General features: G+C 38.9%; 1 protein-coding gene across 1 annotated transcript; it reads left to right on the plus strand.

Moving 5' to 3' along the window:
• Positions 1-8793: 8793 nt before the first annotated feature.
• Positions 8794-9576, plus strand: LOC149077066 (ras-related protein Rap1-like). Its single transcript, XM_089242649.1, has one exon. It carries the CDS (start codon positions 8794-8796, stop codon positions 9490-9492), a length of 699 nt encoding a protein of 232 aa, XP_089098775.1. The 3' UTR covers positions 9493-9576.
• The last annotated feature ends 5769 nt before the right edge of the window (positions 9577-15345 follow it).

The following is a 15345-nucleotide window of genomic DNA, read 5'->3' on the forward strand; positions in this document are numbered from 1 at the left end:
AAGATGATGCCAATGATGTTATCTATTATAAGAGAGAGAGAGAGAGCTCTCCGTCACTTTACTTCCTTATAATTTAGTGTCAAGTACGTTCGAAAAACAATAAGTATACGGCCGGCTGTTGCTTTGTTAGGGCTGGTGCCCCGAGATTTCACGTATTGAAAGAAAACTTTCTATCACATCGCATAACTTCTAAAGGAGATTCAAACTTAAAGAAAGGTAATATTTTTTTTAGCAGATAATAGATTTTTCTTTTGAGGAATTTTATAATATTGGCTGCAAATGCTTACAATTTGATATCGACTATCATTTGCTGTAGAATTTAAAGTTTCCGAGTAGCAAAATATTTCATTTGAGACGTGGTTTTTTTTGCTCAGATTTAGCAAATGACCTTGCATGGAAAATGTATGGAAATGATGAGTTGTGAATTTCTTTCTAGAAAATTTTCAATTGTATGATTGTTTTTTTTTAAATTTCATTTTAGTAGCATTTCATCCACAAAAATGTCTCAGTAGTTTTACAAACCTATGGAAAATATAATCCGGCCCGTATTCAGTCTCACCCCCCCCCCGGTCCCATATTTTACGCCCGACCTCTAAAAAAAGTATATATGTGTTACGGTCATTGTGGTAATTACGTAGTATGATGTGTTTATTATGCACAATCACCGACTATTTTGACAATTTTCATAAATTTTGAGAATTTATCACATCTACTGGTGATTATGTATAATCCCCGACAAACCAGTCACGGCCCAGGCTCTGTCCCTCCAGGGATATAAGTCTTTTACCCTTGCGGGTTGGGTCGCGCTGGGGAGTATGTATAATCCCCAGCACGTATTGTTAAAATCGTTGACGAATTACTTAAATTTACTGTGCATTTTGCTCATATTCATTCTAGGATGGTGGATTCTATCCGGTGATGGTGATTATGTTTAAAAATGTTAATTAAATAATGTGAATAAACCTGACATTTAATGACTGATAATAATTTATACGTTTTCTTCTCCCTGACATTTATAATTAATATAATTATCCTTATTTTCATTTGATTTAGTTTCTGTGGCAAAATATGAGCAGTGCACCCACCACATGTAGAAGAAGTAGTTGAACTAAAGTGATATATTTCCGAATGGTTTCTTCCATATTTCTCATACAGGGTGGGCAAAAAGTCCGTAGAAATTTTTTAAATTCATAAAAACCGGAAAAATAACAGAAATAAAAACGGTTTATATCATAAAAACGGTTTGCAGGGTTAGCATCGTTAGGTCTAGGGAACTTTTTTGACAGGGAAAAAATAACTCAAAAACAGCCGATAGGAGGCACTGGCGTACACAAGTAAAAAAAAAGAATCGCAAGTAACGAACAGAATGATGATTCCAAATCGTTTATTACAGCAGTATATGTTCCACATGACCACCACCACCACCACCACAGGGATAACACATTTCTTTTTTTTTTAGCCGAGCACGACTCAGATCTATCGCCATGGGCAATTTACTACCCAGTGAGTTGTGCCGGAAGTGTAAGTATGTGTACCTAACAGTCTGAGTGAATGTATCTAGTGTTGTGTATGATTTTTAGTGCTGCCATCTATATCTCAGAAGTGAAGTGAGTGAAGTGCAATGACTGAATATTTGTACTGTTTGTAGGACTGTTGCTCTCTGTGGCGACACTTTTTAACGGGGAGATCAGCTCGCATTTGCGCCTGGATGTGTGTGTAATATAACAATAATCAATGTAATGTGTTATTGCAGGCGAGTCACAAATCTAGCAGCGGTAGTGTGCAACAGGTCCACATACACGGTTTACAACTGTGAACTGGTTGTATATTAGTAGCGCAAGTTCTTATAACCGTCTCCTTTGCATATTCCCACCGAAGTCTCTCGCACCAGCGCCACCTATCGGCTGTTCTTTTGAGTTTTTTTCCTTGTCTTAAGAAAATTCCCGTTAGGGGCCATTCAAGTATTACGTAAGCATATTTTTCGCCATTTTTGACCCCCCCCTTGTCAGCAAAATTTCGTCATCAGCTTAGAATATTTCATATCTTCAAAAAGGGGTGGTTGATGACGTAAGCAACCTTCAAACCCCCCTCCCCCCCCTTGTCATCAAAAGTCAGCAAATCCGAAACTTCCTCCCCCCCCCCGATGCTGACGTAATACTTGAATGGCCCCTTACCTAGCGATACTAACCCTGCAAACCGTTTGTTATTTCGGTTATTTTTACAATTTTTATTCATTTTTAACGTTCTCTGCGGACTTCAGCAAATTTATTCTGGATTTATGCATAATCACCGATAAAAATGTTAAATGTAGGAAAATTTATCAAACTTACTGCGATACAGGGATGGATCGAGAGCTCGCTGTTGGAAGCTGAAAAAAAAAATAGAAATAAAAACTAGTCTCAGTACCGGGATGACCGTATGTCCCGCATTGCATTTTGTCCTGTATTACCTGTTACAGTCCTGACTTTTTAAAAATGTCCGGTTTTTTGTCGACGTTTTCTTGAATTGGCAATATTATCATAAAGAGCTTCCAAAAATCTCACGAGTTATCGCATTTCGCTTAGGGGGGGGGGGTTGATTGTGGTGATCACCCCCCCCCCTTATTGGGGTGATTCGCTCCTGCTGAGACGACTGGTGATTATGCATAATTACCGGGGATTACTGATAATCGCCGACTTGTCACATTTACCGTAACATATACAGGGTGTACTGTAAGTCGTAATTCCTTCATGTCAACAACAGTTCATGTCAGTGTGTAATAAAATAAAACTACATTTTTATACGATCCCTCATCTTCTAACTTCCAATTAGAAAGTTGTTGTCCTGTCTATCCTGAGGCCTAAAAAAAAATTCCCCTTCCTGAATGCAATATTTGCTAAAATATTTGAATTCGAATGCACGAGAAAAGTTGGGAAAGAAAAGATAGGGGGGGGGGGAAAGGAGTGTTGTCCGTTATACTGTTCCTTCCCAATCTTTCTCCGATTTTGGAATTTAAATATCTCATCTATATTTGCCGCTGTGGTTGTCGAGTGGTTATAGTGACGGACTCGCGATGCGAGGATCCGGGTTCGAACTCCACAGTGGTGGTCGGCTGAAGTTGGTTTTCTGTGGTTCCCAACTTCAAGGCGCAAATGCGAGCCGATCTCCTCGTTAAAAAGTCTCGCCACAGAGAGCAACAGTTCTACAACGATAAATCATTCAATCATAACACTTCACTCATAGTTAGAAAAACTGGTGGCAGATGGCAGCACTACACATAACAAGCATTACAGAGAAACAAAAAAACTTCACTTCAGGTTTCACTACACGTACACGCACATTCCCACATGTACCGATTCGTTGGGGGTTCCGCAGGGGTGTGGGGGTGTAGCAGAGGTAGGTAGGGCCTCCAAAAAAAATGGCTCGGGGATCCACGATGTTCTTAAGTCAGCCACCTCGTTGGGCAATTTGCCTGTTGTGGCGTTGTATTTGTATATTGCATTTAAGAAAACATTGAATTTTTTTTGTTTGCCTCAGTAAAGACAGGACAACGGCTTTCTAACTGGAAGTTAGAGGACAGCACCGTATAAAAATTTCGTCTATTTATTTTATGACACACTGTATTTGCATTCTCGAAAGTGGCACAGAGTGGTTTTTGAGCATATTAAAGTATATTGTAAATTATAACCATACCTTTATGACAGTATTTTTTAAACATTTGTAACCCCACGGCTCCCTTGCCTATTTATGGTTTATTTGCGCTCCCTAGAACAGCTTACTAGTTATTTTCATACTTATAAAAGAACCACTTCAAAACATAAATAGGAACACAAATCAAAATATTTTCAGCTCGCCGGGTTGCCCCTGACACAAGCTGGGAACGCCCCTAGGACCCACGATGCACACTTTGAAAAACACTGCTCTACGACGAATGGTTGATGAGATGAAAGCCGAATTAGGATTTACAGGACACCCTGTATACTATCACTCAAATATTTGGTGCTCCTCAAGTTTTTTTATCCTATGCAGTTGCGTATCTTGCTCATGCTTAAAAAACGATGGCCCCGTGTAAGTAAGTATAAGTACCTCATACATACTGTAACTTGTACAGGGAGTTTTTCAGAACTCATGGCAAATACGTTAAGGGATGATAGAACACAACTAGACAGGCCTAAATCCCTACACACCCCATGGTCGAAACTCAAGTGGTTGAGTGCTAGAGAGCGCGGTACGTGCTGTGTCATAAAATGAAGAGGAAACAAGACAGACGGAGATAGAATGAAAGGACATACCGATGAATTTAAGGAAGAACAACTTCCTATATTACACAGTGATATATCCCAGCAACTGCTCAAAATTGCGGCAGCTAACAGCATTTGTACTTGTCTAGCTGTGTTCTGTCACACCATCAACGTATTTGCCATGAGTTTTGAAACGCCCTAGATATACAGTTTTTAGTACTATGCTACAATAGATCGTGCCCCCTTATATCTTTTTCACTGCAAGATGAATATTATTGTAAAAAAGCCAACATCAAGGTGCACATCTCGACCCTTTTTTTTTAAATTCTTTTTTGTAAACATTTCATAACAAAACTTACAGCATAAAATAAAATTTTATAAATAAATAATTCTTATGATTTTGATTAATTGACATGAAGTTAGTCGATATTATGAGCACTGTTTGATGTGTATGCTATTTTACACCTTATTCTTGGTCCGCGGACCAAATGTGGTCCTGGGGGTTATCTGATGTGGCCTGCCCCTCAAACCTAATTTTGTAAAAATTAACAAAGCGGCACATTTACCGATCGCTCAAGTGACCTACGGCACAATTCCAGAGCATTTAAGTGATCCGTGACACATTTCCCTTGAATGACATGTGGCACAGTTTTAGAGCACTTAAGCGATCCCCTGTGCAGTTCTACATCACTCAAGTTACCAGCGGCACATTCAGAGATTACTTCAGTGATCTGCTTACTTCAGAAATTGCGGATTACTTAAGTGATGCGTGGCACAGTTCCAGACCACTCAAGCGGCCCGAACACATTTCCAGATCACCTGGATCCACGAAACATTTAGAGATCACTAAAGTTGCTCTATAGGGGACTTATCAATAGGGATATTGTTATTTCAAGCGCCCACAAAATATCGAAAGGTTTCTCATTTTTGGCACACCGAGTAAGATATCATTAAGAATATTTTATATTTTTATAAAGGCTGGTTGCTGACGTAAGCATCATCCAAACCCCCCTCCCCCCTTGTCGTCAAAAGTTAGCACATTGGAAACCTCCTTCCCCCCGCCCCCCATCAATGCTGACGTAATGCTTAAATGACCCCCTATGACCCCCTAAAGCAACCTCTATCAGAATAGGTGCTACATAAGTCTGAATAGCGTCAGTTTATTTATAACCACCGGTACACACAGCAATTATTACTTTCCTCTTCTTTTCTTTAAATAGAAAGATTTGTAACATGAAAAAGTATCATGGAAATGCTCTCGAATTTCAGCTTATGAAAAGAAATAATGGAATACATTTGTCTCGATGGAAATATTGTGTTCACTTGATAATCTCAGCCATTGACGACGATCAGAGATATTTTTAGGTAGTGGAAATTGAATCAACCAATGTTCTGTTTTAAGAGACGTTCGCGAAAATTGAATTAGGAATCCTTGTTCTCAAAATGCGTGTTCGTTGAAAAGGAATTTTTATTTATAATTCTCTCTTTTATCATTTCTTATTATTTTACTTTTTTTCGGTGAAAGTTTAACACGAGCAACAAGTTGAATATCAGTAACAAGAATCTCTCTCGGGTCGAAGCACTCGTTGGAATAACGACGTGGGCTGTACATGTTCTTCTAACTCGACACCATTTTTCCATCAGCTCCGATTTTGATTATTTAATGGATCGCATGCCTTCCCGCTTCTTTTACTGATTACGCTATTATAGATGATTTTCTTCAAAGAAGATGAGATAAAATACTTGAACACATAAAATCATTTTTTTAATAATATTCACCGAGTGTGTCACATTAAGTAAGCATTTAGTGTTCATTCGCAGTATATTTGTTACGCGGTAAATTCGATAATCCGGTTATGGGGCTTAAATTTATCAATCCGGCGATTATGTATGATGGGCTACCCAAGCGCGTCGTCGTTGGTGAATTTGATTAATTCTAAAAGAGATATTACTTCTAACACTGGCAATTACGCGGCGGTTATGCGTAAGGCTTCGCTGTACACAGAATGTGCAATTCCGTGACATCCGAAACATTAAAAATTGAGATCGAAATAATACTGTGAAAACTCACTGCAGGGCCACCTCTATTAAGAACCGCTTTTATTTACGTCCTTTCAGAATTCCATTCCATACGTTACGGTAAATGTGATAAATCAGTTATTGTGTATAATCACCAATTTGGTAAGTTTGATCAATTTCCCTAAATTTATAATTTTTACCAGCGATTACGCATAATTTCCAAGAGAAGAGTCGTTGGTATAAACATGATAAATGGTACTAAATTCATTATTTTCCGGTTATTATGCACATTCGTCATTTCGTAGTGGTAAATATGATATAATATATTAGTCCCAATACCATGATAAGATTAACTCGACACTCTTATTCCATCAGCGCCAATTTCGATTGTTCAATGGATCGCATGCCTTCTTTTACTGATAATGCAGTTATAGATGATTTTGTTGAAAACAGATGAGTTGATACTTGAACATGAAATCACTTTTTAATGATATTCACCGAGTATGTCACATTAAGTATACATTTAGTATTCTTTCGCAGTGTATTTGTTGCGCGGTAAATGTGATAAATCTGGTTATTATGCATAACAAACGGGTTACTATGCATGCATTCCGTTGTGGTGATCAAGTGGTCATAGCAATGGACTCGCATCGCAAGGATCCGGTTTCCAATCCCACCGGCGTCATGGTCTCGGTTGAAGTTTGTTTTCTCTTGTTTCTCAACTTCGAGGCGCGAATGCGAGACAATCTCCCGCAACAGAGTAACAAGTCTCTCAACAGAGTAACAGGCCTACAAAGGTACATTTATTCAATCAATTCGAAAGCAACAAAATGGTTAAATCATGAAATTCATTAAATGGGAATTCGTTACATCGGGGTTAAATTATATCTGTCAAGCATACTATCGAGACTCATTTGGGAATTTTTTTCATATTTATCAACTTCACCAATTACACTGGGATGTTATGCATAATCACCGGATAAAGCGATAAATTTCAAGTTGTGATCAAATTAACCAGCGGGTACGCTTGTAAATGTATTATGCATATTCACCGGTAAAAGTGAAATTTTTTGCTTGGGTATCAGAGGCGTTTGCGGGGGGGGGGGCACGGGCCTCCTTTGATTCTCTCCCCAAACCGAACAACAATTTGAAAAAATCTAATATTTCAGTAGAAAAATTAATATCTCGAAAGAAAATACAGTCGGCCCCGCTTAAGCGGACAAAATCCTCCGGGGTCAAAATTTCTCCCATAGAGACAATGTTAAAATTCCCCACTTTTTAACGACTGTAGGTCGAATATTACGCTTCACACGTCAACTATTGATACATTTCAACTGTGTTAATACACATTTACTCCCTATACATATAATGTTTTTATTGAATGAACCGTTTTGAATTAATGGAAAATATAATATGTCACTAAGTTAAAATAAATACATTTGAGAATAGGTACTGGCCTCCAAGTATTCAAAAGTTGTCTTCAATATGTGAATTTAATTTTTTTTTTGTTCTCTGGCGAGAAAATAGAGAGCGCTAACTTTTCCTATGAAAATTAAAGACTTCAGGTATTGTGGTTGATCATTGTAATTGAATATAATTTTCATTTCATTTTTGATGTCTGATTTATTCGAGGAGCTGAACTCCCGGTCGAGGGAGGGGGTAATTTGGTAATTTTCTATTCAATTATTCGAGAAGCTGTTACTTCACCAAACACCAACTCTGGCCATATCGCAATTTGCTGCCATTAGGGAGATGGGTTGGAAGTGAAGGCGCTGTCTATCGGTGGTCGCCTCGAGTTCGTTAGGGAAAATATCTTATCTATATCCTCCCTTGGGTTCGAACCCGGGACCCCGACAACAACCTTCACGATGGTAGACGAGCATCTTACCACCATGCCATTCGGGCACTTACTCGAGAAGCTGTACTTATATTGATCCTTCATTAGTTTTCAATATGAAAACTACACAGACGTAAAACGGTAATTTAATTGTTCTCCCCGCATAATCGGTTATCCTTCTTTTCAATTGGTTATTGTGTGCTGGAATCGTTGATATTCAATTAAGCGGGCCGGCTTGTACCTTTTAAATGCTATTTTAACCAATTTCTGTTAATTTAAATAAAATGCTTTTTGAAAGGTAATAATTTAAAATTTCTCCATAAGAAAATTTTTCAGCCCCCTTCCCTACAAAGTATGATCTTGCGTACGCCCCTGTTGGATATTATGCATAATCACTAAACTTTTTCATGCCATTAATTTTAGAAAAAAGTGTTTATATTCTACAGGAAAAAATATTTACGGAGGTACTTTTTAACGTAATATAATTTTTTATTTACAGGTTACATTCGTTTGAAGAAACCAAAAATGTGAAATATTGTTTCCACAAAAACACAGTTCTGATAGAGTAGGATATCCAGTTCTGGAAAGATACACTTGAAGATTGCAATAGTTGCAGCCTCGTAACGATATTGGAATAGTGGCTTTTATCTCTTCTCCAAAATTGAGGTCTACGTTTCGCATTTCTCCATTTCCGAAGCATTAGGGGAGCCGTACAAAATGCCCGGTGGCGTAGCACGCTTAAGTTTGCCTACAGGTGATTGCAAGAGCGGCATCGAGGCCCGTCGGCATCCACGGCTCGTGCTGCTTGGAAGCGCAGGCGTCGGCAAGACGTCGATAGTGCAGCAGTTCTTGTACGACCGTTTCCCGAACAGACACGTACCGACAGTCGAAGAGATGCATTGCGGCGAGTACGAGGTCAAAGGAGATCGATTGGTCTTGGACATATTGGACACGACCGGTTATTACGAGTTCCCGGCCATGAGGCGATTGGCCATCAGCACTGCGAGAGCGATCCTGCTGGTGTACGCGATAGACGACGAGCAGTCTTTCGAAGAGGTCCGTTCTTTACGGGAGCAGATCATGGAGCTACGGCAAGATCCCGTGCCCATAGTCGTGGTCGGAAACAAATGTGACCTGGGCGAAGATGATGGCGAAGAAGGCAGCCGCAGGGCCGTCAGCAAAGAAATGGCCGAGATAGTGGTCACTATTGACTGGGAGTGCGGGTTCGTAGAAGCGTCGGCAAAAACCGGTGAGAACATCATCGAGATCTTCAAGGCTGTTCTCAATCAGGCCCACATAAAATACGCTCTTGGAAGGGCCGTCGAGAAACGACGCAAATCGCTCCCGGCCCATCCTACTTGTGAAAAGATCAAAGACTCTCTCGAATACAAGAGAAACAGCTGCGTCATACAGTGAAGTCACCGGTGACAGTTCAGTGGCATTCGTCCATCACTAAGTTATATAATTCCCCATTATTTTACGAGAATCAAATTGATTCAGTGATTTCTGTAACACTTCATATGAAATACAGTCAAACTCTGTTATATCGACATCGAAGATTTCATGAAATTTCGTCGCTATAACCAAGGTGTAGTTACAATTGAGAATGGGTTTTCAAGAAATTTTTGACTAAAAACGTAATCAGATATGTGCAATTACTGTGCAAGAATTGTTTCAATATGCTTAGGGGTGACCATGTATGATTGATGGAAATGCAGGAAATTTTGATCATAAATACGGGATATCGTCAATTTCCACCAAAAATATTGGGAATTGTTGGCGAAATAACTAAATATTGATTAAAAATATTGTTTGGCGAGCAATACGGAGCTACAACACAAGCCTGTAGTGATTCGAAATGTATTTTACGAAAAAAGAACAATACTGAACATCGGATATACTGTAGGTTAGATGAATTTTGTTTCTTTCTCTCTCTCATTCACTCACACACACACGCGCGCGCGCGCGAACAGCCATATCCCTAAACATACGAATTTAAAGGGAAATTTCAATTTTAAAATGAAAGCAAAAACCGTCGGAAAAACTGTCGTTATATCCGTGGTCGGTACATTTCTATCAACGTTATAAGCAAAGTTCATCAACATTATTCTCTATGGGCATCAGTCCATACAGCTAATTATTTACGTTATAACCATGTGTCGTTACAACAGAGTTTGACATCTCGGAGTAAACTTAACCCTCCCCCCCCCCAAGACTAACCATTTTTCACATAAATTATTTACCTTCAACTATTTTCTACATTTTATTAGCCCTTTGTACTGCATGACTTGCTGAAGTAATTAATATTAATGTGATAATGCCATAATATTGACATATTTGGCCGTTTCTGCATAATCTATGTGAAATAACTTTCTGTCTATAAAGTTTCAAAACTTTTTCAAGAAACAGTAAGTGTATATGTGATTAATGTATATCATGCATACGAATGTGTATCGTTTATTATACGATTCAAGGTTATCAATTTTTTTTCAATTTTTCAGCTAAAAAAATGTATGTGCATTTTTACGTAATAATCAAGTGCAATTGTATCGTAGTATTGCGTGTTATTACGAACGATCTATTGTGATATTCTTGTGATACCGAATTATCACTTAAAATCGAAATTAACGTATTTTAACGGGAATAAGGAACCCCTTTCCGCCAAAAAATTGAGTCCCAAAAATGTGGAAGGTTTCTTTTATACAGGGTGCTCTGTTAATGGACCGACAAACTCATAGGGTTGTTAGTAGGCATCAAGAGGAACAAAAATTACAATGGAACATCGCGTCGCAAACCACGTTAATAGGGTTAAAATCGCGGAAAACGCATGCAGGCTCTGAGTCCAAAGGAGACGAAAGGTGGATGTCAGTTGATCGCTGAATGCGTTCGTGGGTTCGCTCACCATATCTGACGTAAGCAGCGTCGCGAAACGCATGCGCTGGGGTAGGATCACGCGCTGCGGACGACGTAAATTAGCTCTATCGTGGTAGTAAGCTCGTGTAGCAGTTCGTTGTCTGTTTCAATGACTATTGTGATGGCTGACTACACGAACGAGGAATACGCTGATATGCATCTAATTTACGGTCGAGCAGATGGCAATGTGCGTTCATGCATGATGGTGCCCCTGCACATTTTTCCCGCGAGATGCGTAATCACCTCGATGGTTATATGTCCAAGGAAGTGGATTGGACGCACGGGACCCGTTACTTGGCCTCCACGTTCACCGGATCTCAATTCATGTGACTTTTTCCTATGGGGTCGCCTTACACGTCACCATCATTATTTCACCAACGTTATATTATGATATATCAAGATGTTGGTGCCTTAAATCACTCGTTTATGCGACGCCTGTGGACACACCGGAGGATCTCGTAACGCGGAATGTCGTCGCTGCGGCAGACATCCAAAGCATACCTGGTATCTTCGAGCGCGTTTACGTCGTTCTACACTGTGCAATGACGTCAGTGGTCGCCACTTCCAACGACTCTTAAGCAAATAAATAATTTTGTAGTTATTGTTATATACTTTTTGTCGTTGCAGCGTGACGTCAAAACCTGCATACGTTTTTTGGCGATTTTCACCCTCTCGACGTGGTTTGCGAAACTATGTTCCATTGCAATTTTTGTTCCTCTTGATGCCTACTAACAACCCTCTGAGTTTGTCGGTACATTAATAGAACACCCTGTATGTATATGGACAGTACGCAACAACATGAATGGCAATGGGGATGATGCAGTTTACGATGAGGGTGACTCTGATGATGATAATGAACAAGTTGATGTAACTGATTATGATGTATCTGAAAGCCATGAAGAATTTAATGATTTCTATGTTGTGTGTGAATAAAAATCTTTTTTACGTATATGTTGAGAAATAAGAATATCTGATGAAAACTCTTTCCAAACTTTACGCCAAAAAAAAAAAAAAATCAGGGGATTTCTTATACACGTTAGGGGGTCATTCAAGTATTACGTCAAAGTCGAGGGGGGGGGGAAGGGGGTTTCGGATTTGCTGACTTTTGATGACAAGGGGGAAGGGGGTTTTGAAGGTTGCTTACGTTATCAACCACCCTTTTTGAAGATATGAAATATTCTAAGCTGCTGACGAAATGTTGCTGACGGCGGTGGGGGGGGGGGGTCAAAAATGGCTGAAAATCTGCTTACGTAATATTTGAATGGCCCCTTAGAATACGGTATCTCTCATATGATCTGCCTTAACCTGGTGTTTCCTGGGTCATATTGGAATTAAAAGCATTAAAAGGCATTTTAAAAACTGTTTTGGGCCACACAATTGCGGCGATTTCCAGATTACCTAAGTAATCCACGGCACACCCACTTAAATGACCTCCGGCGCTGTTACAGGCCACTCAAGCGACCCTCAGCACATTTCCCCAATCACTTATGTGAACAAACGGAACACTCACGGATTATTTAATTAATACAAATACAGGGTGGGCAAAAAGTCCATAAAAACGTTAAAAATTCATAAAACCCGGAAAAAGAACTGAAATTAAAAACGTTTTGCAGGGTTAGCATCGCTAGGTCACGGGAATTTTTTCAAGACAAGAAAAAAGTAACAAAAACAGCCGATAGGTGGTGCTGACGTACACAAGTCAAAGAAAAGATACGCAAATAATGAACAGAATGCCTCTTAATCGTTTAGTACAGCAGTATGCGTTCCACATGACCACCAGCACAGGGGATATCAACTCTGTCGCAGCTGGATTTGTGACTCGCCTGCAATGTGTTATGTCGTGAGGAGTCCGATACTAGGTCCTTTACTTAAGAATATTTGGTTTCGTATTCTTTTTAAGGTGACAAATAAGGAAGCACACGGATGGATTAATGGTAAAATGTCAACTATCGAGATTTTCCGGAAAAGTAGTAAAAATTCAAATTTTCACATATTTATTCGTCAAAATTAGCAAATTCCGCAATTATTTCTTAAAAACGAAACTTACGTACCCGTAAGTATTGACCACCCGGAATTGATAAACACGTGGTTGTACCAAAATAAAATAGACTACCTGTGGATGTGGAACTATACGCACACTTACCTGGTGCAGCTGTACGTCCATATGATTACACATAACCAAATTTGTGCGATAAGTGTATTCCTATTACTTGAGTTACGTTCTTGGAACATAATATCGATATTCTTGGTTTGAGAAAGTATCACCAACCTGCTATGCTGAAATTTAAAGATGAATGCTTCTTTGCTTTCGACACAAAAAAAAATCTTATCTGGGTGTGGGACTCCCTTATTCAACGGCACAACATCAACCCGACCATCCAACATGACACATTTTTGCTCTTTGGAATTATTAGGGGTCTGAGTAGGATATATATAGTTGAGATAGGCACCTGAACCTAGGGGCTGAGGCCATTTGAGCCACCCCAACCCCCCAAAAAAAATTTTGTAAGGAGGCTCAGCCCGTTAATAATTTCTGAAAAAATAAATGCAATGCACCTTCTCTCTCCTGCGTACGCGCTTTACTCCTGTATATACGGCACAACCAGCAACTTTCTCTCAGAGCCTCCGTCCCTAATGTTTTCTGCGTGTCAGCACCTCTGGGTGCAATTGTGAGTTGGCATCCAATTCGAAAAAGTTTCGTGACTGAGCAGAACACCAAATATTCATTCAGCTACAAACAAGGTGGCGGAATATGTGGTAAAAATTTCCACAACAAACTTTAATAATACGCATGTACAATAAGAGCAGTATGATGAGAACATGGCGAATTAATATCGTCACTAGAAATAATGAATGTAAATAGTTTGTTAATCAGGTCGTCTGTAGAATAAGGGCTTAATAAGAAAATGAATTTAATACACAGCAATTTTACCTAGTCGCAGGCTGCATGTGACTCAGCTGTTAGCTACCCCTAATCTAAGCCATACATGCTTAACAAATGACCCTCAGACCGAATGTAGCCCTCGGAGTCATCTGATGTGGCCCACGACCACAAATCTAATTCTGTAAAAATGAACTAAATGGTACATTCACAGACTTTCCTGACCCGCCATGTTTAAAGATCACTTGTGACCGGCGAAACATTTAAAGATCTACTAGGTGACCCACAGCGCATTTACAGATCGCTCAAGAAACCTGGCGCGCGGTTCTATATCACTTAAGTGGTCCGCGGCACATTCCCAGATCACGTAACTAACCCAAGCAGATTAACCTGTGGCATTTAAAGATCCTTTAAGTGATCCGCGAAAAATTTAAAGATCCCTCCCCTAAGTGACCCACAGCACATTTCAGATCACTCAAGTGACATGGCCCGCACTCTCCAAAAGGTCGAACACTCTCGATCTAAGCGCATTGTCAGTATGAAAATCTGATGTCATATGGATCAGAGTCTGTATGAATAATGAATGTAAAGAAACATACCAAGAAGAAACATGTGAACACAACATTAGCAACTTTATTGGCAACTGTGTAATAATAAAAATAAAATATATATAACATTGCAAATCTCACTTTACAAACTCTTCGGTGTGGTAGAATATTCTCTGTAAGACAAGGGGGGAAAAATAAGATACTCAACGTAAGAAAATATCAAAACAGAAGAATAAGAAGGAAAGGGTCTCGAAATAATACATTCTTCTCATAAATAACCTTCAACTTCTTTTATTACACGATAAATTCTTTTTTAAATATATTCAAACAGTATTTACACACACACGAGTCATATTATTCGAACTTACACACAGTAACACATTTTTTTTGCAGACATTTACACTTGATATTATACATAGTAAAAAAAGTTATAATATATATATAATGAGCACGAACGATTCCGATATCAGACCTTGCTGAATATATATATACTTGTATATGTTTCACTCACAAAAATCTCAAAAGATATTACCATATATTGATATTACATGTAAAATGAAATCCAACATAAGGCGAAAGAAAAAAAGTAGAGTACATTTTTCTAATGTTGAGACCCATCACAAGCTGACATTGCACAGACTATTAAACAAGGCTTGGCAAATACCAGGCACCAGGTCACAATGAAGACTAAAATTTTCAATGCGTGATCATTAAATTGGAATCTAGACAAAACAAAATTTTTGCAATTTATGTCAACATTTGTACCAACATAAAAAGTAGAAATGAAATTTTTGGCTCCAAAATTTTTTTTTTGCGATTTGTCAAACCATGTTATTAACTTGTGAATATGTATTATCTTGGAACAAATTAATGGACAACACGTCAAAAACATTCAGAAAAACAAAATGCTATTTTTTTTGAGGAAAA

This window comes from Pholcus phalangioides, unplaced genomic scaffold (assembly GCF_987345545.1).
Source record: "Pholcus phalangioides strain wild (caught in Gottingen) unplaced genomic scaffold, Ppha-v1.0 ptg000015l_1, whole genome shotgun sequence".
In the NCBI taxonomy this organism is placed as follows: Eukaryota; Metazoa; Arthropoda; class Arachnida; order Araneae; family Pholcidae; genus Pholcus; species Pholcus phalangioides.